The 26122-nt window shown below is 41.9% G+C and overlaps 4 protein-coding genes across 4 annotated transcripts in view; all 4 read left to right on the top strand.

The window, feature by feature from the left end:
• LOC306697259 (NACHT, LRR and PYD domains-containing protein 3-like) overlaps positions 1 to 9695 on the top strand; it is a 57258-nt gene extending 47563 nt beyond the window's left edge. The window contains exons 10-16 of the mRNA XM_079161067.1: positions 3749 to 3827; positions 3983 to 4211; positions 4354 to 6169; positions 6267 to 6440; positions 6545 to 6718; positions 7909 to 7955; positions 8095 to 9695. Of these exons, the coding sequence (XP_079017193.1) occupies positions 3749 to 3827; positions 3983 to 4211; positions 4354 to 6169; positions 6267 to 6440; positions 6545 to 6718; positions 7909 to 7955; positions 8095 to 8699 (3124 nt within the window). The 3' untranslated portion in view covers positions 8700 to 9695. The remainder of the gene's footprint in view (positions 1 to 3748; positions 3828 to 3982; positions 4212 to 4353; positions 6170 to 6266; positions 6441 to 6544; positions 6719 to 7908; positions 7956 to 8094) is intronic.
• Positions 9696 to 11657: 1962 nt separating this feature from the next.
• Positions 11658 to 13634, top strand: LOC306697285 (uncharacterized protein). Its single transcript, XM_079161100.1, has 3 exons — positions 11658 to 11886; positions 12471 to 12602; positions 13274 to 13634. The coding sequence occupies exons 1-3, from the start codon at positions 11842 to 11844 to the stop codon at positions 13412 to 13414; spliced, it is 318 nt and encodes a 105-aa protein (XP_079017226.1). The 5' UTR covers positions 11658 to 11841; the 3' UTR covers positions 13415 to 13634.
• A 529-nt stretch (positions 13635 to 14163) lies between these two features.
• On the top strand, positions 14164 to 21783 carry LOC306697278 (serine/threonine-protein phosphatase 2A catalytic subunit beta isoform). Its single transcript, XM_079161093.1, has 8 exons — positions 14164 to 14587; positions 16359 to 16397; positions 17647 to 17817; positions 18942 to 19115; positions 19238 to 19327; positions 19928 to 20089; positions 20780 to 20898; positions 21039 to 21783. The coding sequence occupies exons 1-8, from the start codon at positions 14486 to 14488 to the stop codon at positions 21109 to 21111; spliced, it is 930 nt and encodes a 309-aa protein (XP_079017219.1). The 5' UTR covers positions 14164 to 14485; the 3' UTR covers positions 21112 to 21783.
• Positions 21784 to 22523: 740 nt separating this feature from the next.
• Positions 22524 to 25632, top strand: shld3 (shieldin complex subunit 3). Its single transcript, XM_079161097.1, has 3 exons — positions 22524 to 22641; positions 23631 to 24259; positions 24691 to 25632. Exons 2-3 carry the CDS (start codon positions 23714 to 23716, stop codon positions 24898 to 24900), a joined length of 756 nt encoding a protein of 251 aa, XP_079017223.1. The 5' UTR covers positions 22524 to 22641; positions 23631 to 23713; the 3' UTR covers positions 24901 to 25632.
• Positions 25633 to 26122: the final 490 nt, after the last annotated feature.

The following is a 26122-nucleotide window of genomic DNA, read 5'->3' as shown; positions in this document are numbered from 1 at the left end:
GAATTTTCCGGCCTTAGATTAGCAGGAAGAGAGTTCCACCGCTGAGGGGCCCGGACAGCAAAGGCCCGTTAGTAAGGTGTGGTGTAAACTATATAATAGTACGAGTGAGCGCTATAACACTGAAATAAGGACATGTGAGGAAAGAAAGTTTGTCTTTGGAGTATTTATTCTCTGTGCAGAGAAGGTTCAATCATCCCACTGAGCTCCTGTGTGCAGTCTGAGGGATGAAGAGCCCCGTGTGCAGGTTTCTACATCTTATAAAGGACCAGTGCACAAGGGTGGGGGGGTAGGATGAGTCCTCTCTAACACATCTGTTTCTGTTCCTCACCTAAACATTCTGTGCTTAACTGTCTGCACCCCATTCAGTTACTTCCTCTGATGGAATGTTTCTCCTGCTGATACCAGATTAAAGTGCATCGCAGTAGTCGAGTCTGGAGGAGATGAAAGCATGAATGACTCTCTCAGGTCAAAGGTCAAAGGAATGACCTGATTCTGCTTCGCTGTCTCAATTGAGTAAAGCAGATCTACACAACTTTGGTCACCTGAGCATCAAAAGTCAAGTCAGAGTCAGAAATAACACCCAGGTTGAGGGTTCATGCTGAACCTTATGAGATAAAACTCCAGACTGGAGGAGAGATCATTGATGCAGAAAGGGGCCAGCAGGAGTCATTATACCTACAAGACAGGACATGAACCATGAAACAGTGCTGGAGCAGGCTTCATGGGATGTACAACTGGGTATCATCTGCAGAGCAATGAATCTCTGTATTATGTTGATGTATGATGAGTCCTAGTGGTGACATGTACATGGTGAACAGGAGGGGACCCAATATAGACCCCTGAGGGACCCCACAGAAGAGAGGAGGCCTCTCCAAGCATGACACAAAAGAACCAGTTCAACAGATAAGACATCAACCAATCCAGCTCCACATCACTGATGCCAACAGAGTTCTTTAGACGGCGGATTCAGAGATTGTGGTCCACTGTGTCAAAGGCTGAGCTGAGCAGAAGGTCTTATGTGACCTTGACCTGAGAGGTCTCAGTGATGTGAAGAGAGTGAAAGCCAGACTGAAGATTCTCAAACATTTCATTGTTATTCGCAGTGGCGGCTGGTCGATAGAGGGCCATGGGGCCTGGCCCCACCTTGAGCCCCCACCGAGGAGGGTCTATGAAGCAGTTTAGCCAATTGCTGATTAAAGATAGAAATGAGTGACATACAATTTAGCCTATCAGCATTCTCAAATAGATTCAGCGCGTTCTCGTCAGGAGAAGTCTCTACAGGCGAGCGCGAGCGCCAGCGTGAGCACTACTCCTCCAAGACCCGTTTGAGAGGAGAAGTTTGAGGAGAAACTTCAGTTAAAGAGCTGATCCCAGATCAGCCTGACCTCACAATCAGACAGCAGACTAGCGGGAAAGAGAAGCAGAACATGAAGCTTCTCTACTAGCTGCACCAGACAGGTTTGACTAGCTGGATGATGTCATGCTAGCAACTTATTTATCTTTAAAACAACGAGGACAGATCCAGCACGGACAGGTAGGGAGTGAGGGAGGAGGAGGTAAGGAGACATGAGAACACCAGGGTAGGGAGTGAGGGATGAGGAGGTAAGGAAACATGAGAACACCAGGGTAGGGAGTGAGGGCGGAGGAGGTAAGGAAACATGAGAACACCAGGGTAGGGAGTGAGGGAGGAGGAGGTAAGGAAACATGAGAACACCAGGGTAGGGAGTGAGGGATGAGGAGGTAAGGAAACATGAGAACACCAGGGTAGGGAGTGAGGGCGGAGGAGGTAAGGAAACATGAGAACACCAGGGTAGGGAGTGAGGGAGGAGGAGGTAAGGAAACATGAGAACACCAGGGTAGGGAGTGAGGGAGGAGGTGGTAAGGAAACATGAGAACACCAGGGTAGGGAGTGAGGGATGAGGAGGTAAGGAAACATGAGAACACCAGGGTAGGGAGTGAGGGAGGAGGAGGTAAGGAAACATGAGAACACCAGGGTAGGGAGTGAGGGCGGAGGAGGTAAGGAAACATGAGAACACCAGGGTAGGGAGTGAGGGAGGAGGAGGTAAGGAAACATGAGAACACCAGGGTAGGGAGTGAGGGATGAGGAGGTAAGGAAACATGAGAACACCAGGGTAGGGAGTGAGGGCGGAGGAGGTAAGGAAACATGAGAACACCAGGGTAGGGAGTGAGGGAGGAGGAGGTAAGGAAACATGAGAACACCAGGGTAGGGAGTGAGGGAGGAGGTGGTAAGGAAACATGAGAACACCAGGGTAGGGAGTGAGGGATGAGGAGATAAGGAGACATGAGAACACCAGGGTAGGGAGTGAGGGATGAGGAGATAAGGAAACATGAGAACACCAGGGTAGGGAGTGAGGGCGGAGGAGGTAAGGAAACATGAGAACACCAGGGTAGGGAGTGAGGGAGGAGGAGGTAAGGAAACATGAGAACACCAGGGTAGGGAGTGAGGGATGAGGAGGTAAGGAAACATGAGAACACCAGGGTAGGGAGTGAGGGCGGAGGAGGTAAGGAAACATGAGAACACCAGGGTAGGGAGTGAGGGAGGAGGAGGTAAGGAAACATGAGAACACCAGGGTAGGGAGTGAGGGAGGAGGTGGTAAGGAAACATGAGAACACCAGGGTAGGGAGTGAGGGATGAGGAGATAAGGAGACATGAGAACACCAGGGTAGGGAGTGAGGGATGAGGAGGTAAGGACACATGAGAACTCTGTAAGCTACATATGAGGCAAAGTGAACATGTGATCTTCTACAGAGCTCCTCAGTCTCATCTGAACTCGTTCATGGAGCATCAACATTTAATAGAGATGATGAATTAACAGTGAAAACTCATCAGAGCTTATATCTATATATGTATGTGTTTTATATTATACTGAATATTATTATATGTATATATTATACTGAATTCCCTGTGAGGGTGACTACAATAAGATGTCCTGACGTGTTTATCAAAGTGTTATTTACTGCTTTTTTTCGTGTTGAAATAAATGTTAAATATTTAACTGAGTAGTAATGCGTGTTTGATACCTTCATGTTTTTGCATTAAATCATTCTGGGATGTTTGATGAAATTGATTGGATGGCCCTAGAACATGTTCCACCAGCCGCCACTGGTTATTCATGAAACAAATCAATTGATGGAAACAGTCTTTTCTAAAATCTTTGATAAAGACGACAGCTTACAGATGAGTCTAAAAGGACTTAAAGCTGAGGGATGTAAACAGGGCTTCTTCATGCCTCGTTGATTCACAAATTGTCTCAAATTAAAAGAATCTCAGAGTTTGATAAAGTCAGAGGTGAACGAGGAAGAGGGGCAGCAAACATATGAAAATCACCAAGAATAAGGACTCTGTCATATTGTTCCATAATGAAAGATCAACAGTAAGATTAGTGGGTCTGTAAATATAACTAAGATATTCAAAGGAGGAGAAGCAGCCGATCCAGAGTGAGGAACGACTGAGAACATTTCTGTGAATCACAGCATGACTCAATGAGAGGTGTGCATTCCTCAGAGCTAGTCCAACATTCTGTGATCATAACAAAGTCAACATTGTTGTGATAAAATCCTGGCAGATCAAAGACTTCTTGGCAAAAATCATGCGATTAATCGCGATTAACATTTTTATCGTTGCTCAGCACTAATCATGACAGAACACAACATCTTTAACTAATTGTTGTATTTGTGTTAATGGTACAAACACAATGTGAGCTGATTCTTCATGATTCCTCCACAGAGAGGACCAGGAGGGCTCAGAGGTTCACAGAGGTCAGTCTGCCCAGCAGCATCAAACACACCTGGACTCCATATTTATGGTCTGTACATGTACAACTACTTTTACATCTATTCTGTTCACAATCATCTCCATGCTGCACTTTGTAGACCAGTGGATTGTCAGTCTGTCCAACATGGATCTGATGTTTGGTTCCATGGTTTTAGTTTGTGTCATTCATAGAATATTCTGTTCCAGCTGCTGGAGGAGAACATCGTCACTTTTGTGAAGAACGAGCTGAAGAAGATCCAGAAGGTACTGAGTCCAGATTACCCAGAATGCTTAGAGAGTCAGAGCGAGGATGAGGAGGTGTTGGACGGTGAGGATGAAGAGCAGAGGAGGAGCAGCAGAGAGGCGTTTGTGAAGATCACAATAAACTTCCTGAGGAGGATGAAGCAGGAGGAGCTGGCTGACTGTCTGCAGAGCAGTAAGAGGATTTCTCTAAAGATTTAACATGCTGGATCAATGGGACGTTTACTAAAGTCTCAAGAGATGGACCAACATGTAATCAGATATGTTGACATATTTGTTGAATAATCTATTCATTGATGTTCTTTGTTTTTATTCAGGAAGTCATTCAGGAAGTCATCCTGCAGTTTGTCAGCATGAACTCAAATCTAACCTGAAGAAGAAGTTCCAGTGTGTGTTTGAGGGAATCGCTAAAGCAGGAAACCCAACCCTTCTGAACCAGATCTACACAGAGCTCTACATCACAGAGGGAGGGGCTGCAGAGGTCAATGAGGAACATGAGGTCAGACACATTGAAGCAGCATCCAGGAAACCACACAGACCAGAAACAACCATCAGACAAGAAGACATCTTTAAAGCCTCACCTGGAGGAGAGGAACCAATCAGAATCGTGATGACAAAGGGAGTGGCTGGCATTGGGAAAACAGTCTTAACACAGAAGTTCACTCTGGACTGGGCTGAAGGCAAAGACCACCAGGACATACTGTTCACATTTCCATTCACTTTCAGAGAGCTGAATGTGCTGAAAGAGAAGAAGTTCAGCTTGGTGGAACTTGTTCATCACTTCTTCAGTGAAACCAAAGAAGCAGGAATCTGCAGCTTTGAAGAGTTCCTGGTTCTGTTCATCTTTGACGGTCTGGATGAGTGTCGACTTCCTCTGGACTTCCACAACAATGAGGTCCTGACTGATGTTACAGAGTCCACCTCAGTGGATGTGCTGCTGACAAACCTCTTCAGGGGGAACCTGCTTCCCTCCGCTCGCCTCTGGATAACCACACGACCTGCAGCAGCCAATCAGATCCCTCCTGAGTGTGTCGACATGGTGACAGAGGTCAGAGGGTTCACTGACCCACAGAAGGAGGAGTACTTCAGGAAGAGATTCAGAGATAAGAAGCAGGCCAGCAGGATCATCTCCCACATCAAGACCTCACGAAGCCTCCACATCATGTGCCACATCCCAGTCTTCTGCTGGATCACTGCTGGAGTTCTGGAGGAGGTGTTGAAGACCAGAGAGGGAGGAGAGCTGCCCAAGACCCTGACTGAGATGTACATCCACTTCCTGGTGGTTCAGTCCAAACTGAAGAAGGTCAAGTATGATGGAGGAGCTGAGACAGATCCACACTGGAGTCCAGAGAGCAGGAAGATGACTGAGTCTCTGGGAAAACTGGCTTTTGATCAGCTGCAGAAAGGCAACCTGATCTTCTATGAATCCGACCTGACAGAGTGTGGCATCGACATCAGAGCAGCCTCAGTGTACTCAGGAGTGTTCACACAGATCTTTAGAGAGGAGAGAGGACTGTACCAGGACAAGGTCTTCTGCTTCGTCCATCTGAGTGTTCAGGAGTTTCTGGCTGCTCTTCATGTCCATCTGACCTTCATCAACTCTGGAGTCAATCTGCTGTCAGAAGAACCAACAACCTCCCGGTTGTCTGAAGTCTCTAGAGACAAACCTGAACTAACACGTCTCTACCAGAGTGCTGTGGACAAGGCCTTACAGAGTCCAAATGGACACCTGGACTTGTTCCTCCGCTTCCTCCTGGGTCTTTCACTGGAGACCAATCAGACTCTACTACGAGGTCTGCTGACACAGACAGGAAGTAGCTCACAGACCAATCAGGAAACAGTCCAGTACATCAAGGAGAAGATCAATGAGGATGTGTCTCCAGAGAAAAGCATCAATCTGTTCCACTGTCTGAATGAACTGAATGATGGTTCTCTAGTGGAGGAGATCCAACAGTCCCTGAGTTCAGGACGTCTCTCCACAGATAAAGTGTCTCCTGCTCAGTGGTCAGCTCTGGGATTCATCTTACTGTCATCAGAAAAAGATCTGGACGTGTTTGACCTGAAGAAATACTCTGCTTCAGAGGAGGCTCTTCTGAGGCTGCTGCCAGTGGTCAAAGCCTCCAACAAAGCTCTGTAAGTACAGAGAGAGTTAGATTTATACATCATAACTTAAATACGCTGCTATCTTTTCTACTTATTGTTTAATTTTTCTTCATCATTGTCTCTTCAGACTGAGTGGCTGTAACCTCTCAGAGAGAAGCTGTGAAGCTCTGTCCTCAGTTCTCAGCTCCCAGTCCTCTAGTCTGAGAGAGATGGACCTGAGTAACAACAACCTGCAGGATTCAGGAGTGAAGCTGCTGTCTGCTGGACTGGAGAGTCCACATTGTACACTGGAGACTCTTAGGTGGCCCTGTGAATTACTTTTCTTTGACTAAGTACTAAGTTTAAATTTTACACACAAACAGATTCCGTCAGATTATGTGACATGTGTGTTTTGTGTGTTTGCAGCCTGTCAGGCTGTCTGATCAAAGAGGAAGGCTGTGCTTCTCTGGCCTCAGCTCTGAGCTCCAACCCCTCCCATCTGAGAGAGCTGGACCTGAGCTACAATCATCCAGGAGCCTCAGGAGTGAAGCTGCTGTCTGCTGGACTGGAGGAGCCTCACTGCAGACTGGAAACTCTCAGGTATGAAGAGGCCTGTTACAGCCACAGACAATCCGTCTGATAGAGGAGGTAGAGCTGGAGACTTTTTCTCTGTCACACTGTCAGCCTGGTTAATATGACCCTGACACACCAAGCTGACCTCAAACTACCAGAGACTCATCAAACTGTTTGTGTCCCACATCAGACCATCAATGCAGACAGAAGTAGTCAGGGAACAGTAGCCAGGATGAGCCCAAACAGGGAGGGAAGGAAATAAAACTGTTGTTTTTCTGGAGTAGTGGTTTCAGGATACTTTCTCCTTTACTTCTGAGAGACAACAGTCATTATTACACAAACACAAGAGGTCGCTTGTCAGGACCAGAACATCAACAATCAATACTTCTATATTGACAACGGATCAGCTGACTCTGTGTGATGGTGAAGAGTCGTGTGGTGGTGATGAACCCACAGAGAACTGTCTCCATCTCTGCAGCTCTACTGAGCTTTTTAGCCTCTTTTAGCTCCTAGTTTTGGTTCTGCAGCACATTTCCTGTTTGGTTCAGTCTCAGTGTTTCCAGCAGCAGCTGTTTTCATCCAACAAGCTGTGATGAAGCCACTGTTCACTACCTGCTCAGCAGCAAACAGCAGACAGACTCAGTCAGAGACTAGCTGGTGAACATAGAGGAGCATTTAGCAGCTAAAGAGACAGATGTTTCCCTCAGGAGGTGGTGGAGACCAAACACAGAGCTACAAGAGAGAGAATAGTGGACTAACATTCATCAGGAGACACAAACACAAAGACTCCTGATGAGTCATCATGTTGATGTGTAACTGCTGGATGTGGAAGCAGCTGTTGATATCATGTTAGACACAACTACTTTATAAGCTGATAATATGTCACATGTTGTGTTTACAGCTTGTTTTCACTGAACCACAAGTGGACAAAGAAATCAATTGATGCAGGTTTAAACATGTGATTTACTGACTGACTGGTGGAGGAAACTGAGTGTGAAATGGATGATTGTCAATATAATACTGATAATAATAGATCATGAACAAGTGAACATCATGAGCTGTCGTCATGGGCCAATCAGAAGAAGCTCCAGTGAAGTCAAAGAGTATGAGCTGATGAATAATAAGTGCTCCATGTGAACATGAATAACAAAGCTCTGTGTGTGAGAGCGATGTAATGTCCATGTTTCATGCTGCTCTGACCCCCCTCCTCCTTTCAGGGTGGAGCCTGCTGGAGTCCGATGGTTCAGACCAGGTCTGAGGAAGTGTGAGTGTGCTTTGAGTTTGATTCATGAAAACAAAGCATCTTCAGACTGTGACATCACTCATTCACATCTCTGATGTCATCATCAAACAGATGATAGATTAATAACTGCAGCTGTGTTGTGTCTTGTTCTCTCCATCAGATTCCTGTGAACTCACACTCGACACAAACACAGTGAACAGAAACATTAAACTGTCTGACAACAACAGGAAGGTGACACGTGTGGAGGAGGATCAGTCATATCCTGATCATCCAGACAGGTTTGATGACTGTCATCAGCTGCTGTGTAGAACTGGTCTGACTGGTCGCTGTTACTGGGAGGTTGAGTGGAGCGGAGAGGTTTTTATATCAGTGAGTTACAGAGGAATCAAGAGGAAAGGAGACAGTGATGACTGTTTGTTTGGAGAGAATGATCAGTCCTGGTGTCTGAGATGCTATGGTGGTGATTACTATGTCTATCACAATAAGACAAGAACACCCATCTCCTCCTCCTCCTCCTCCTCTGGTAGAGTAGCAGTGTATGTGGACTGTCCTGCTGGCTCTCTGTCCTTCTACAGAGTCTCCTCTGACACACTGATCCACCTCCACACCATCAACACCACATTCACTGAACCTCTTTATCCTGGCTTTGCGTTCATCTCCAAGTCCAGGTTCTGGTCTGGTTCTGGTTCCTCAGTGTCTCTGTGCTCTCTGGAGGAGGGAGAGTCTTCTCCTGCTAGAGAAACCTTCTCTCTGCTGACCAGATAGTTCAGTGTGTACAGGATCACACACAGCTGATGTTAGTTCGTACCAACCTGATCTCTCAGTGGTTGTAGATGCAGTTGGAGCAGGTGAGGGGTACCTGAGCTGGTCTGGACTCTGGGGGGTTGAGAGCTCTCTGGGACTTGTGGTGTTGCAGATGGAGGTCTGAAGGAGCTGAGCGAGGTCCATGTAATGACCTGACATGATGTGTTGTCTGAGAGAAGCTGTGAAACATCTTTGACTTTGTGTAGAAAACTGAACTTTGTTGTCTTGAAACATTTGTTTGTGTTCAGAAAAACCTCCGAATGTCAAACAAGAGTCTTTCTGGATCAAATTCAGCATCTGTGGAAAAAGAACCACAAGTTGTAAAGAGTTGTTTTGATTTGAACAAACTAAATTCATCTTCTTTGATCATCGTGTAACAAATGAACAAACTGTGAGAAGTGACGTTGAAATCAAAAGAAATCAAAGTTTTGGATGATTCTAGATAATAAAGCACATAAACATCACGTCAAAGCAGAAATGTCCAAATCCATCCCAACACTGTATAAAATGAAGGATTAGTTAAATCAGCGTCATTCTTCACGTGGTGTTGTTCACTTTCACTTCATTCATCACTGACTGTGTGCTAGTTTGATGAAACTCATAGAAACAAATCAAAAGAGACAAAAGAAGTTTGAACCAAACTACTGATCAAGAACCAACTCAGCTGTTTATTCAATGAAGATATATTATAATTCAGAATGTGTCATGATTTCACTTTTCATTCTTTCATTTGTATTCTTACTGATCATGTGTTCATTTAATGATGATCATGTTTCAGTGATGTTCATTCATGTATTAACGTGTGATTGTTGACGAGGCTGATTGGTGATCTGAACTTTTGAGGTTTTTGACATTTTATCTTTTATTTTATTTACTTTCTACATCATCTGTTTCTGTAACCTTTCATGTTTTTATTGTATAAACCAAATAAAACTGGTTTGTATTTTGTACATTCCAACCAAAGTCCAGTGTTGCTGGTCTCTGAGGGTGTCTGCGTAGTCTCCAGTATGAATATCACATGACTGATGAACAATGAGGGGGCGTGTTAACTGTTAAAACACTTCCTGGAAGGCTCCTCAGAGATCCCTCCTCTCTCCTCTCTCCTCCCTCCTCTCTCCTCTCTCCTCAGAGCAGAACAACTTCCGGTTCAAGCGAGGATCGAGGAAATGACAAATAAGAGACTTGAGATGTACCCTTGGAGGTGTTTTAACGGAGGACACGCCCCCTCAGTGTTCATCATGTGATTGGACGCTGCAGCTGATCGGACTGATGACAGTTTAACACCAGAGTGAAGACAGATCAGATTAAACTCTCGTTTATATTTGATATGTTTTCTGGTTTAAATAGATGTTCATTGTAGTCTGAACAACAAAAGAACCACAAACAACTTTCTTCATTTATAGAAAGATTTGTGTTTTCATGATGTGATGTTTCCTCAATAACTTTATTATGAAACTATTAAAGTGAGAGATCTTTACATCATTGATCATCATTTCATTCAGTCACGTGAGGATCATTCAGAGTGTTTGATGAGTTTTATCATTTAAGAGAAACAATAATCATGTTCTGGGTTATTTAATAATGACGTCACGATTTCAAAACCTACAGACGCAAATAATTCATAAATAAGAAGAAAACATTCTGCTGTAGAAATCAGTCCTGATCTTATAAACAGGACACAGAACACAGTACAAATACCACAGAACACAGTATAAATACCACAGAACACAGTAAAAATACCACAGAACACAGTACAAATACCACAGTACAAATACCACAGAACACAGTATATATACTACTGTTATGACTGCGAGTCATAATGTGTGATTTTGTATGCTGTGTGCCTCCCCGCCTGAGGGTGGGGCTGTGTCGTGTGACAGTTTCTGTGTAACCTGTAGGTGACCGGTGATTGGACGGGGGACTCATGAGGCGGGACATAAGAAGACACCTGTGGAGGCCGGCCGGCTCTCTCTCTTCTCTCCGACTCCCAACCGGACCGTGCTGCATCGGATTCAGATCGGGGCGACCGCCCTAGTGCATTCTATAAACAGTCCATGTAGTGGTAGGGGTGAGCCGCTCTTTTGTTTACTCTGTTTTCTCCTGTTTTGGGTAGGGAGCTAGGGAAGCTGCCTGTCTTTTCTTTTGTTCAGTTTGGGTAGGTTAGATAGTTGATTAACGAAGCTTGTTTTGTTTATTATTTTTGGGCCAGGCTCACCCTGACGTATATCGCTACCAATGGCGTCACTAATAAATATCATGGACTGAACATTGGGATAACTGGTCGTTATTGGGAGTGGGAGAGAGAGAGGAAGACCTAATACTGTGTTGCGTCCAGGCTCCCCTAGACCGGGCGTAACAACTACAGAACACAGTATAAATACCACAGAACACAGTATAAATACCACAGAACACAGTATAAATACCACAGAACACAGTACAAATACCACAGAACACAGTACAAATACCACAGAACACAGTACAAATACCACAGAACACAGTAGAAATACCACAGAACACAGTACAAATACCACAGAACACATAAATACCACAGAACACAGTACAAATACCACAGAACACAGTATAAATATTCAATGCAGTTTGTTAAAGAGGTAACAGAGAAAACACCTCTACAGTGATGATTACTGTGTCTTTATTAGTTACTAGTTATTAGTTCCCTCGTGTCCTTGTGTCCTCATGTCCTTGTTAACTCATTAACTATAATATATATATATATATAGATATATCTATATATATATATATATATATATATATATATATATATATATAAAAAAAGACTATTACTGTTACTATTACATGGAGTACTTTTACTGCTTCTACTGAAGTAATTGTAATACATGCTGTGACCGCTGACTTGGCGGCAGCAGCAGCGAGCCTGAATCACAAACTGACACCAACGAAGAAGAAGTGATGTAAACAGGAAGTGAGAGTTTTTCCTCTCGTCGACAGAATAATCTGTTTGTTTTGTTATATTTCAGTGAAAATAAGGAGTTTAGCTTCTGTCATCCGTCACAGAGGAAGTTCTGAAGCTTTTATTTCTTCATAACTTTTGTGTTTTTGTCGATAATTCTTCATTTTTTCCGTCATGAACTCAGGAGGAGAAATGACGAACGCTCAGTTATTTCAGCAGGTGAGAAAGAAAACATGATTATCATTAATGTGTTCATCACTTTAATTACTTCATGTACAGTTTCATCTGTAATAATGTGTTAGTTTGTTGTATTTTGTATTAATACTCTGAATCTGTAAAGTAATTCAAGTTATCAGATAAATAAAGATATAGATCATCAAAGTGCAGTATTACCTCTGAGATGAAGTGAAGGAGGAGTAGAAAGTACAACATGGAAGTATTTTACAATAACTTCGGAGCGTTATGAAGTCCAAAAGTGTAGCCCCGCCCCTAAAGCATCCCCTGCTTCATGGTCTGTTTGACTCTAAATGGACCATCATTTACTAAATGAACATCATGCTGTATTGAAGAAGACTTGAAACTAGCGATTGAGACCATAAACTCATGTTTACAATGTTTACTGAGGTAATAAATCAAGAGAGAAGTAGAGTCATTTTCTCATAGACTTCTATACAACCAGAGGAGTCGCCCCCTGGTGGACATTAGAGAGAATGCAGCTTTAACACGTGAAGCTTTGGCTCTTCTGGTTCAAACCTGTAACAGCGGCACAATGGTCCTCTTTCACCATCTCCTCCCTCCTGCAGGTGGCGCTGCTGCGCTGGTTGTCCTCACAGACCGACGAGGACCGGACGGTTCTGGCGGCGGTGACGGGCGTCCAGGTCGGCAGAGAGCTGCTGAACCGCTTCACCGGACAGAACCGAGTGGACGCTTACAAGGTGACCAGTCTCAGTGTAGTCCTGATCCTCTATGAACCAGTCTCAGTGTAGTCCTGATCCTCTATGAACCAGTCTTAGTTAGTCCTGATCCTCTATATGAACCAGTCTTAGTGTAGTCCAGATCCTCTATATGAACCAGTCTCAGTGTAGTCCTGATCCTCTATATGAACCAGTCTCAGTGTAGTCCTGATCCTCTATATGAACCAGTCTCAGTGTAGTCCTGATCCTCTATATGAACCAGTCTCAGTGTAGACCTGATCCTCTATATGAACCAGTCTCAGTGTAGTCCTGATCCTCTATCAGACCTCCATCAGTAAGGAGACCATCAGAGAGAAGATGGTCTGTTTCTATAGAGTTATTCTTGATGCTCGTCATCGGAGGCACCGGGTCGGATTCTGGTGAAACCAGATGAACTCATGCAGGTTCACCAGAACCTCCTTCAGCTCAGACTCCAGCAGAGACCGGTCCACCGTGGACAGGAACACGACCTTTAGTCCACAGGGCTCCTTGTAGGAACTAAACATTAAAGGGACTCATCTGATTGTTTTTCATATTCACAAAATGAGAATAAAGAGGAAATAACAGCTCTCTTATATATATATATATATATATATTGTTATATATGTGTTTGTATTTCCTGGCTCATTCAGTGTGTGTGTGTGTCTCCTCAGAGCGAGTGCATCATGAGCATCTCAGAGTTCCTCCGTCAGAACCCTCGAGCCTCGCAGGCCGACATCAACGCCGAGGTGGAGAAGAGAGTTCTGGTGTTCGCCGCTCGAGTCAAAGCTCTGGAGACGGCTCCAATATTCTGAATGGAGTTAGTCAGAGGACAGTGTGGGCTGATTAACACACTTCATGTCATATGGAACAGTGTATTTGTGCCATTATATCGTTCATGTTATTAACTGATCAGATGATTGTTTCAGGAAAAAGTTTATTTGTTGTCGTGATTTTGAAACTGTGTTTTTGTGTCATTGCCTTAAAACTGTGTTGATCTGAACCCCTTCAAAATAAAAGCCTCTGTAAACAGTGTGGACTGATTATTGTTATTGACTGTGTGAAGAGGAGCTGATGTTCTGAGCTGATCATTTGAGGGAATTTCCATATTTTTAAGGAGTTTGTTACAAAAATGTAACAAAGTTTCCAGATACATGGATAAAATATTATAAATACTTGAACATGTATAGTACAATTCACATAGTTTGTTCCCAAAGTACAGTACATACAAACATATACTACATGCATTCATATTCTAGCTTTAAAAACACACAATAGATATTTTATGACTCCAGAACTGAATAATTTACACACTCCATTTTACAACTTTTAAGAAAATGTATTTTTTTTTAAATTAAATAATAAATTTTACAGACTTGTATTGGCAGTTTTGCGTGTTCATACTCATATAATGTAATACTAATATCTTCAAATCATGTAAAGAATATAGTAATGTTACAGTAGTTCACCGTTTGTCCACGCGGTGTCGCTGGTGCGCTCCTCACTACTCTGCCTCGCTGCTGAAATGCCCGGATGTTATTGTAAGCTAGCTCTTTTAGCATAATCAGCTAGCCGCTGCGACGCCGCTGCCTCTCACAGCTCCGGTCCGTCGCATCGGGGACATTCGACCCTTTCGACTGATCGGCCGATAGAATCTAGTTTTTTTTAAGCGTTGGTAATTTATCATGATAGAAGTTTACTGAACGGCTCGTTGAAATCAACGATTTAGGTCTTATCGTTGATATTCCGACCGATTTTAGCGGGACTAGATCGGGTGAACAATACGACGAGCTAACGGCTAAAGCTAACGGCTAAAGGCTAACACAGCTAGCTTTGAGAGAGCTTGTTTTTTTAGCTAACACAGCTAGCATCTACAGCTAGCTGTCATGGAGGACAAATCCTTCACTAAAGAGTTAGACCAATGGATCGAACAGTTAAATGAGTGTAAGCAGCTCTCGGAAAACCAGGTCCGGACACTCTGTGAGAAGGTAAATCACCGGGTTTTATTATGTTATATTATTTTATTACGGCTCTGTATTAAAGTAGGCCTCGTTTTTCAGTGTGTGGCCTTAGATTGGGTCGCAGCTCCGACTAATTCCTGGAATGAACCGTCACGGCAAGGCGGCTTTTTTTTGCCCCCGTTTTTTCAAACCCAGTAATCTCGAGTTTATTCATGTTTTTCTTCTCTATAGCAGCTTAATTGTTATCCACACATACTACTGTCACTATGTGCAATTCTATTTTCATTGAAATTGAGGCAATTCTGACGGTTCTACGGAAAACAAACGTCGTCTAAATTTAGCCAGGCCCGAAAATTGACATTTTTCTCCTTCAATGCCAGCAAATAGACGGAGCCTATTTTACTGCCGGGTTTATTAACATGACTTCACTTTTACGTACAAGGTCGATACTCGGCTAACGGTTACATTTAGGAGTTTTACAACATTGTATGTTAGTATTGTGATGTGTTAACTCTATAATACGTGTATCAATACGTGTATAAAGTTATGATTCTTAGCACCGCGCCCTGTCGTTATCGATCAACCGTTTCATTGCATAAACCTGGGCACGCCTCTTTTCTGACGTCACTTCTGGGTTGTGGTGTCATAAAAGCATTTTTTATGCGTTTTAATGTCGTCAAAACACGTCAGAACATGTACAATAATAATTTAAATATATTTAAATGTTGTTAGCTGCAGATTGAGACATTATGGTTGTTGAGTTTAATGAAAGAATAATAAAAATACTTATTTAGTTCAGTAAAGCGTTGAAATGTCTGAGTTTTGTTTGGGTGAAGTGGAAAAGTTGATTCATTTAGTTTCATTAAATTAATTTAAATTTAATATATTACATTTAATATTAAAAAATGTATCCGCTGAAATGTAATGTATTTTAATTAACTATGAAGTCTTAATATTATTTAATTTAATTTAGTGGAAAGTCAGTCTTTTAAAGCATTTTAAGGATGTTCAAGATAATAAATGTTACAGGCCTGCAAATATTTATTACTTTTATAATTCAATGAAATGTCTAAATATAATATTAGTTATAAATTATCCTGCCTAAAGTCACGTTTTTAGTCGATTAATCGTTAAGTTAAATGACAATTTCAATTTTTAATTCTTCCCTGATGTGATGATTTCTGATTATAAACTAAACGATTTCACTATTTTTAGGATTTATAGACAAACTCATGAATTGAAGATGATAGAAAATAATCTTTAGTTGCATCACTATTGTATATTTTAAAGATGTATTACATCTATTTATTTTAAGATAAATCAATACTGTTATACTCAACATGTGCAGCTCTTATAGAGCTCGTGTTGAATGTTAACTCAGTAATAACAGAAACTCACTGATTATTCAATTAGTCTTTGAGCAGAAAAAACAAGCTCTTTCTCCTAAAACGTGAGGATTTCCTGCTTTTGTCTTTATTAATCATTTATATTCAACATCTTTGTGTTTTTGACTGTAGCTTAAACTAAAAAGGTTATTTGAAGACGTCACCTCGGACATTATTCCTTTTATTATTTAGACATTTTATAAACTAAACGATTGATGACAAACAAACTGTTTCCTGAACGCTTTGCTTTTTCTATCGCTACGGTGTCCTGTGAGGTCACAGCAGCTTTCACCGCCTCTAAATAACCTCCGGTCCACGTGACACCAGTTACTGTTTGTGTGTCTGAAGACTTTTATTAAAACCTCTTAAAGGTCACAAACTGAATAAATAATCTGTTTCTGTTTCCTCTCCAGGCCAAGGAGATTCTGACCAAGGAGTCCAACGTTCAGGAGGTGAGATTTCCCACAATGCACCAGAAACATCTAAACCCCTACTGGTGTGTTTCCAGTATGAGACGACTGTGACACCGGGAGACGGTTCATCTCAATGCAGAGCTGGAGGATGACGTTAAAACACGTAGACGTCTAAGATGAACCAAAAACACACTTTCTCTTACACACATGAAGATAAAGTTGTGAACACCGGCGGAATATCTATGATCAGAATCATTATAACTGTGTTATAACTGCTGCTGTGTAAAGAGAATCCTGCTGTTAACAAGAACCTGATGAGTTTAAAGTGTTTAAACCAAATGTTATTGACCTTTAGTTCATAGAGCAGCACTTTAAAATAAGTGCACAATACACTACTTTAGAATTAATTATTGAACTTTGCGCATAACAATGAGATTAATCGCGATTAAAAAAAATGTAATTGTTGCCCAGCACTAATAAATATAGTGTATAGCTCCTTTAATCTCTGGTACAAATAACCACATAAGAGAGTCGTCGTCTCTCAATGAGATGAAACGAAACCGTTTTACAACGATGAAGTTGTGCTTTGACTGAAGTTCTTTAAACTATAACATTTATCTTTTATGATGTTGTAGAGTCTGGATGCTGACTCGTGAACAATATGACACCTTGTTTACACTGTAAACGTATTGCTTTGTGTTTACACTGTAAACTGAGTCTCTGCTGAGCTTTAGGCTGTCACACACACACTTTAGAGACGGTTTCTAAAGTGATGTATTTATTGTTTCATTCTACTTCCTGTTTCTCTGCTTTTGTTAATCTCTAACCAGGAAATGGAAAATCTTTTTGAGGAAATAGATTTAGTGGTTTAAAGAGTCACTGATGTGAATAACGTGTTTATTCAGCGTATTAATAGTGTTTACGCTTTTTAAACCGACTAAAGGAAGATCAGTGTTGTGTTCAGCAGCTTTAATCTGAATTATTTGACTGAAGAGTGATTCAGTGTGTGATCCAGACTTCTCTCGTACATTAGCTCGTGTTCACTCTTTGCTCCCCTAAATCAAGATAATATATTCAGACTTTATCATCAAAGGTGACTGTAACATAAAAGATTGATGTTTTATACGTTTTATTGAAATTACTCTGAGTCCTGAGAGCCAAGAGAAGCAAATCATCTCAAATATTTGTAGTCCTCATCTTTTTTGGGTGGAGACCCTGTACTATATGTACTGACGTGGTTCCCTGTACTGACGTGGTTCCCTGTACTGACGTGGTTTCTTGGTCTCAGGTGCGATGCCCGGTGACGGTGTGCGGAGACGTTCACGGTCAGTTCCACGACCTGATGGAGCTGTTCAAGATCGGAGGGAAGTCTCCCGACACCAACTACCTGTTCATGGGAGACTACGTGGACCGAGGCTACTACTCTGTGGAGACGGTCACGCTGCTCGTCACACTAAAGGTAAAATGTATATGTTATATATCAGACTATATATTATATATAAACACTTTATGTTTAGGAGTTTCAAAGTCTTAGAAAAGCAGCAAAGAAGGCCTTTAGTCTTAAATGATTTCTTTAATAGCTTCCTGTAATCAGCTGCTGGAAAGAATCTTCTTTTTTAAGAATTAAAAATAATCTTTTAGAATATTTTTCCTGTATTTTCTGACATTTTTCTTCAGTTCCTTTGTGTGCTCGGTAAACTGCACGGTGGATCGTTATGACGTCACTTCCGTTGTCTACATCAGAAGCTCGTCCACTCACAACTCAAATATAATCTTTCTAATGAATAATCCATTCATTTTCTGCTGCTCATCAGGTTCCAGATCACGGGGGGGGGGGCTCTGTGGTTTCTATCGGCTCTGTTTCTATTCAGTTAAAAACTAAATGTCAGCAAGTAAACAAAACGTCACAGACACCATCAGCACTGTAAACAAACACACATTTTAATAAACATGGCATCTCTGATGAAAGGTCGACGTTTGATTGACAGCTGACGGCCGTGTTGTCCCGCCCCTTTTGTTGCGAGGTAGGGGTAAAGTATATATATAATATTTTAGCTGCTCTACATTTATCTGACCGATTTAGTTACTTTGCAGATTCAGATTATGAAAAACTAATAAACAATAGAAGTTATTGTGATCTTTGAGTTTTATTCGAGGTGTGCTGAGTCTCATCAGCTGTGATTGACGGCGCTCTACTTCATTCAGACAACATGAAGCGTTCTTACGTCTGATTGGATGAACAGACGTGTTTTCTATCGGCCAAAGTGAGTTGGAACAACTTCCTGTTCCTCTGAAACACAAGTGAGCAAACAAAGGTCCATTGGTGACGAATCTATTTATCCCAAAGCAGTCAGAGATGCTTCATACTGTGAACCCTTCATGGTGGAGAAGTTGCTCGTACTTCTAAAGGGTTGTGAACGTGATCCGCTGGATACGAAGCTTCAGTCTCCTCGTCACAGAACGTTGTACTTTGAGTCAAAGAAACGTTGACATTTGTAAATATCAAGCAGAACAGAACCTCTGTTTTCCTCCAAGAGAGACGTTTGAACATCTTCTAATGAGGAAGTGTTGTTTGTTGTTCAGGTTCGTTTCCAGGAGCGAATCACCATCCTGCGAGGGAACCACGAGTCGCGGCAGATCACGCAGGTCTACGGCTTCTACGACGAGTGTCTGAGGAAGTACGGCAACGCCAACGTGTGGAAGTACTTCACCGACCTGTTCGACTACCTGCCCCTCACCGCGCTGGTGGACGGACAGGTAACATGCCCACGGGGGGCGCATGCACGCACGCACGCACGCTGTAACGGCTCCTGGTTGTGTCAAAATAAAAGTCTCCACTGAGTGGATTGTAAAGCTTTTATTTTGTGTTTTTGTTTCAGATCTTTTGTCTCCACGGAGGTTTGTCTCCTTCCATCGACACTCTGGATCACATACGAGCTCTGGACCGCCTGCAGGAAGTCCCACATGAGGTACACGCACACACACACACACAAACACACACACACACACACACACACACACACACACACACACACACACACACACCAACACCAACATGCTAAAACACAGGGTGTCTATTGAGACGGAGCATCGGTTGGGGACTATTTTCAGCGGCGGATGAATCCACGTCTCGTGCTCTATTGAGTGTGTGATTGAGTCAGAATAAACTACAGTGTGGTGATGATGATGATGATGATGATGATGAAGGAACATCCTGGTTTCCATTCACATATTTATCTGCACATTAGAAAAGCTGTAAGAAAACAGCAACATTCTCCTGATGGATTGTGACGTAGTGAACGTTGTCACCGCGCATGACTGATCAGCTGATCTTCTCTGATATCCCATAATAAGCTGGTCTTGGTCTCCAGACATGATTCCCACCAGCTGACATGAGAGAACTGTGACTTAAAGTCTTCTCTGCTAGATAAATAGATGATGACTCATGTTCTGGTTCTGGTTCTTTTGAGGTTATCGAGGTAACTTCAGGGTTAACTCTGGTGTTTTATAGTCCTGCTCGTGACCTGCTGTGGTCTCTAGTACTGATTCTGGTTCTGGTTCTGTTTCAGGGTCCCATGTGTGACCTGCTGTGGTCTGACCCAGATGACCGTGGTGGGTGGGGCATCTCTCCTCGAGGAGCCGGCTACACCTTCGGTCAGGACATCTCGGAGACCTTCAACCACGCCAACGGACTCACTCTGGTGTCCCGGGCCCATCAGCTGGTCATGGAGGTGAGACGCTCACACACACACTCACACACACCTACAGTCATAATTCATCTCTAATATCTACTTTATATTCATGTGTAAACATCTCCTTCAAACTACTGGATTTATTCTAGTTTATCAGTAAAACTAAATTTTACAGACTACACGTGAACACATCACGATGACGTTATAATGTAGCTTCAGCCAGTACTCGTGTTCACTGAGCAGAGCCTGAAGGCATCATGATGTCACTGAAGTGAACCTCTGCTAACGTCTGTGTGACTCTTTTATTTACCTCACAGGATGCTAATGCTAACTAGCTCTGTTGTTGATTTAAACACTGATTTGTTGTTCACGGTGACGCTTCATCAGGTTTACTGCGTCTCAAACACGTTCTAGACGTTTCCTGTAGAAAAGAACAAGTCACGTTTTTTACCAAAGCGTCTTCTTCAGACGTCACTAACTAAAGCGAGAGCTGCTGACTCTCTCGTTAGTGATAGTTTGTATTTAAGTAAAGGACAGCGGAGGGTCGAGGAGGCTGTGAGGGGTCATGTATTAGTGACGTAGAGCCGGTCCCTTTAAGTGGAAGAAGATTAACAATCGATCCTAAAAGAAGAGCAACACTTCAGCATCTTTTGTAATCATTTCCTAAACGTGTGATTCTAAACTGCGGGAGGATTAGCTCTGTAGCTGACGTGTGTTTGGTTCCTTCAGGGCTACAACTGGGGCCACGACAAGAACGTGGTGACCATCTTCAGTGCTCCAAACTACTGCTACCGCTGCGGAAACCAGGCGGCCATCATGGAGCTGGACGACACTCTGAAATACTCTTTGTAAGTGAAACTCACTTTATAAAGAGCTTCGTCTTCTGTCTCCATCATGTTCTACAATGTTCACCGAAAGCTTTGCAGGATATTTAAATGTGTCAGTGATGTCATCGCTAACGTAAAACCTTTTTGTCCCGCCTCCTCAGCCTTCAGTTTGACCCCGCCCCCCGCCGCGGAGAGCCCCATGTGACCAGACGCACTCCTGACTACTTCCTGTGAATGTCCCCAAAAAAAAGCCATCCCTGTCAATCATCCACGAAGCCCCGCCCCCTCCCCTCCCCCCCTCTCATCTTGGATGGAAAGAAGATATTAATAATAATAATATTATTACTGTAAACCAGGAGAATAGAAACAAAACGATTGGCTGATGAACCAAGATTTTAACAAAGAGAGAACCCTAAAGCCCCCCCCCCCTTCTTGTTTTCAATATGCTGTCATTAACGCTGTGCTTCTGGGGAAAAACAACTATGATCTGTTTTCTTTTTGTTTTTGTTTTTTTGTTTATTACATGTTTGAAAAACGAGATAATAAAAGTACCAACGTGGACCAAATGTGCCATATTCTGATCCTTCTACATGTACAACGCACTGTTTCTTTATTTAGACTAACTCCTCCCACCTGATGACGTCATCACCAACACACACCACACTTCTTCTCTTTCTTTTTCTTCTTCATGGCATATGTGCTTTTTTTTTTTCTTTTTTTTTCTGTTGCAAGAATAATTTTAAAAACAAAAGGAGAGAAAAATAAAAACCAGGAAAAAACAAAAGTTTGCTTGAAGTAGTACAGCTGTGAGTTTGTAGCCGGTGGTCATCTCAGCAAGTATATTACTGTAATTTGAATAAAAGACAAACAGACGTATGAAATAAAAATGTCCTGTTGACAAACTACTGCAGCGCGTCTGTGTCTTTATTTACTCCATCAACACTTCAGTCACCGGGTTCAATACGACCAAATGTGGTTCGTCTTCAGAATATTATGCTTTTATTTTGAAGTCTTCTGACGGATTTTAGTTGTGTTAAAATACTTTAATTCTTTAACATTTAAAAACCGTGTTTGATTTAAACAATTTGAAGCTTCATGCAAAATATTCTTGTTTGTGTTATTTGAAAAGTTCTACTTATAAATCAAAAACTAAGCTAGTACGATAATATATACTAGTACTATAATATATACTAGTGATATAATATATACTAATACTATAATATATACTAATACTATAATAAAGTAATGAACTTAAGTGCTATTTAATTTCTTGCTGTTTTCGTAAGTTAATAGCTGAACTACGACAGTAGAATCCTGCTTTTACATTCATGCAGAGTAACAATACTCTGATGATAGAATATATAGAATTTACTTGTAATGTGTAGGATTAATGTGTATTTAAAGTAAAGGTTCTGATTAATACATGTTTATAAACAGATATTTTTTTCTGTAGTTTGGTTTCTAGTTAAGCAACAATATAGTAAATATAATATAATTTAATTTAATTTAATTATGGCTGAGAAAATGTTTTTTAAATAATTTAGAACCTTAAAATGTATGTTTACGGTGGATATACATAGAAATAACGCGCTGTGACGGCTCAGTCAGTGTCCGTTTCTTCAGTTCAACTCTCGCGAGACTTCCCGGGAAGAGCCCGTAACACAAACCGTGTTAGCATGTTAGCGTAGCATCGCCAGACCGGAACCTTAACTCCTTGTTGTCCGTTTTTAAAAAGCAGACGGACCTCAGTCCTCTGACTTAAAGGTTAGTGTTCCGTGTTGTTGGACTGTACGAGAGGTGGTTACCTGTAAGTTACCTGTTGGACGCCGCCATGTTTTTATAGCTAGCTCGTTAGCTTTGTTCGGCTAACAGACAGACGGCTGCTAGCATCACAGGCTAAAAACATTAGCTTCCAAGTTACGTTTGATATGATTCACTTGAAGTTGATCTCTCGCCACCGTTTGTTGTATTTTAAGCTGGTTCAGTGGTTCTTTTTATGTTTTTAATTTAGCTTCTCGTCACTATGAGTTTAAAAAAAGGAAAATAAAGACTTCAGGAAATAATTAGTCCCAAAGTCACTCTCAGGTCTTTGAGGCAGCAGATCATTAAATAAAGGTTTGATGGATAAATAAAAATGTAGACACTGTATCACTTTATATATATATTATTAAATATACACATATATTATATTATATATATATTATTAAATTATAATATATATAATTAATTATTAATTATATATATATATATATATATATATATTATAATATATATATATATAATATTTAATAATATATATGTTATATTTAATAATATATATTAAATATATATTAAATATATATATATATATTATAATATATATATATATATATATATATATATATATATATAATATATCATTAGGATGATTTTGGGGAAAAGAGAGTTGAACATTTGATGAAGAATCATGAGGAATAAATCAGAGGGCAAATTTATTCAAGATACAACGCTTCATTATAGATATTATTATCCCATAAAGACTCTAAGTGGGTCTAATTAAAGACTATTCTATGTCTATGAATGTTAATGTTCTGCAACATACGGATGAATGTGTGAGGAACTAGTGATGTGATGACATAAGACTTTATCGTGGAGTTATTATCACGATAGATAGATAGATAGATATTTACTTTACATGTTTTAGTAGAAACCCAAAATACGTAGAAGTAAATAAAGATCCTTAATGTGTGACCTTTAACATCTGTAACCTATAGAGTAACCAGGGTTCTACGTCTAGCTGAAGGGACCTCACAAGGAGGAAGATGCTGAGGAGGAAGAGGAGGGTCCTCTGATCTGCATGGAGGATGTGGTTCTGCACTACCAGCCTGGATCAGCCGCTGGTCTCAGCAGCCTGTTAGAGAGGACCGAGAGGCTCCTGGAGTCTTTCCCCTGCAGGACTCCTCCGGTCTTCAGGCCCTGGTCCTCTGTAGGTCGCCACCCGCCCATCAGACCGGCCAGACCGGCTCCCGTCATCACCGGCCCGGCTGGTTTAAACCAGCTTCAGGAACCAGAAGTTCACGGTCTTCTTGTTGTTTCTGAGAGTCCTCATCGCCAACCACCACCTGAGAATCCTCCAGAACCTGAAGAGGCCGCCTGCGTCTCAGAAACACCGAAGCACCTCCTCCCGGAGACGGAGGTCACGGGACACAGAGATGGCTCCTCCGTCACGGACTCTCCGCTCAAACGCTCGTGGAGCGTCTTCACTCAGAGAGGAGGTCTGCAGAGCGAGTCCATGTCCAGACGGTTCCGTCGCGTGGTCTCGGTCCACAGGCTGCACCTCCACCAGAGGGCCAAGTGGGTGATCGGTCAGCACAACTGTGGGGGGGGCAGAGACATCGAGCAGGTCGGTGGATCAGATAACAGCTCTACGAGGCTATTTACTATTGTTATTATTATTATTATTATTATTATTATTACTACTATTATTATTATTATTATTATTATGATTATTATTACTACTATTATTATTATTATTATTATTACTATTATTATGATTATTATTACTACTATTATTATTATTATTACTATTATTATGATTATTATTACTACTATTATTATTATTATTATTATGATTATTATTACTACTATTATTATTATTATTATTACTATTATTATTATTATTACTATTATTATTATTATTACAACCATTAGGCTAGAACCAGGAGACAACCAGGATTTATTAGGTTTTTTTTGTAGCTGGTTAATCAAAGTTAGCCTCTTCGTCTCTTGTTTCATCCTCTTCCTCACCTCTCTCCCCCCCTCCCTCCCCTACAGGTGTGGCGTTCTCTGAGCCGGTGCATCCGGAGCTCCGGTCCGCCGCCGCCGCCGTGTAACGCCAACATCCGGCGTGAGCGTCTGGAGATCTGGGTGTTCTGTGACGTGGTCCTCTCGGAGCAGGTGGGACGGTACCTGAAGGAGGAGCTGCAGCTGTCGGGGGGGATCGACCTGTCGGTGCACGGGCGAGGAAGCGTCTTCAGCATGTAGACGAGCTTATTCACCCGAGGAGCAGCTCCTGCTCACGGTTATCTATGTCTTTGCAGAAGATGAATCCTGGTGATTCTATTGATCACATGGTCTACCGGGCCGTACACTGGGACCAGTCTGTGGGGAATAGTGGACCACGGGGTCTTAAAGGGACAGTAGCGATGTTTAGCAGGGCGGTTGTATGAGGTACTTCTACACAGTCTTGAGTATTACTACAGTAGATGGAGTAAACTGCTGTGGACGTATTCTAGACTCCTAAGAGAATCTCTGTCAGTTTCAGTGAACGTTATATTTATAATGTTTTCTCCTCTTTATCTTCCTGATGTTAAACTGAAGCTGTGATCTGTGATCTCTACAAACATGATTCTACCGCTCAGATCACAGGATCTACTGCTCCTCCTTCTGTTAGTGTGTTTAAAACACTGAAGTCTCACAACCACACAAACGCAGTAACAGATGGAGGAGCAGCAGAGCAGCAGCTCCTGTGATCTGAGCGTTAGAATCGTGTTTTATGAACGTCGTCTGGTTTCTGGTTCTTTGTGTTTCTCTGAGCTGTGACTGTAGAGAAGTACGTGAGTACTGTCCCTTTAAAATCACAACATGGTGTTTACACGATGGAGCATCTTAACACCAGCATACGTTCAGTATTTACAACATACTAATCTATTTCCTGCTTCTTACACTGGACATCGTTCCTCTCATGACTTCATTCATATTTTATAGAAATCTCCTTGTGAACAGATCTGGGGGGGGGGGGGGGTTCAACGCTCGAACACATCTCTGTCTCTTTGTGCCAAAGACCAGTCTGTGTTTGCATATTTATGAATTTGAGAACTGATCTTAATTATTGTATATTTTTATATATAAATATATTTTCTCTCCACTCTCTGATGTAAATAAAGCTTTGATGTTTTGAATGAACGGTCTGGTGATGGATGTGCAGTCCTGCATGTGATGTGCAGTGTGTTCTGAAAAAGCCACAGCAGCAGTCACATGATACACACACACACACACACACACACACTGTGCTGCTTGTGTAAGACCTGAATAAATGAGGGCAGCGTGAATACAGTACACCCCCATCCCGCTCACACACACACACTCTTTTGTTGCTATGGTCCCGTCTTGACAGCAGCGCGCACTGCATTAAAATCTAGGTCACCGGATGTGACGTCGGTGCCCAGCCTCCTTTTTTTTCCCAGCTGTCATCGGTTTAAATCTC

The sequence above is a fragment of the Pholis gunnellus genome (assembly GCF_910591455.1).
Source record: "Pholis gunnellus genome assembly, chromosome: 6".
NCBI classification, from domain to species: Eukaryota; Metazoa; Chordata; class Actinopteri; order Perciformes; family Pholidae; genus Pholis; species Pholis gunnellus.
This window is presented reverse-complemented; position numbering and strand designations above follow the sequence as displayed.

What these genes read in the sequence shown, in the direction of transcription:
- LOC306697285 (XM_079161100.1), top strand. Translation starts at nt 11,842, where the DNA reads ATGAACTCAGGAGGAGAAATGACGAACGCTCAGTTATTTCAGCAG. An exon ending in ACGCTCAGTTATTTCAGCAG is followed by an intron (nt 11,887 to 12,470) that starts GTGAGAAAGAAA and finishes TCCCTCCTGCAG; the next exon opens with GTGGCGCTGCTGCGCTGGTT. An exon ending in ACCGAGTGGACGCTTACAAG is followed by an intron (nt 12,603 to 13,273) that starts GTGACCAGTCTC and finishes GTGTCTCCTCAG; the next exon opens with AGCGAGTGCATCATGAGCAT.
- LOC306697278 (XM_079161093.1), top strand. Translation starts at nt 14,486, where the DNA reads ATGGAGGACAAATCCTTCACTAAAGAGTTAGACCAATGGATCGAACAG. An exon ending in CCGCGCTGGTGGACGGACAG is followed by an intron (nt 19,116 to 19,237) that starts GTAACATGCCCA and finishes TTTTTGTTTCAG; the next exon opens with ATCTTTTGTCTCCACGGAGG. An exon ending in TGCAGGAAGTCCCACATGAG is followed by an intron (nt 19,328 to 19,927) that starts GTACACGCACAC and finishes GTTCTGTTTCAG; the next exon opens with GGTCCCATGTGTGACCTGCT.
- shld3 (XM_079161097.1), top strand. Translation starts at nt 23,714, where the DNA reads ATGGAGGATGTGGTTCTGCACTACCAGCCTGGATCAGCCGCTGGTCTC. An exon ending in GGGGCAGAGACATCGAGCAG is followed by an intron (nt 24,260 to 24,690) that starts GTCGGTGGATCA and finishes CCTCCCCTACAG; the next exon opens with GTGTGGCGTTCTCTGAGCCG.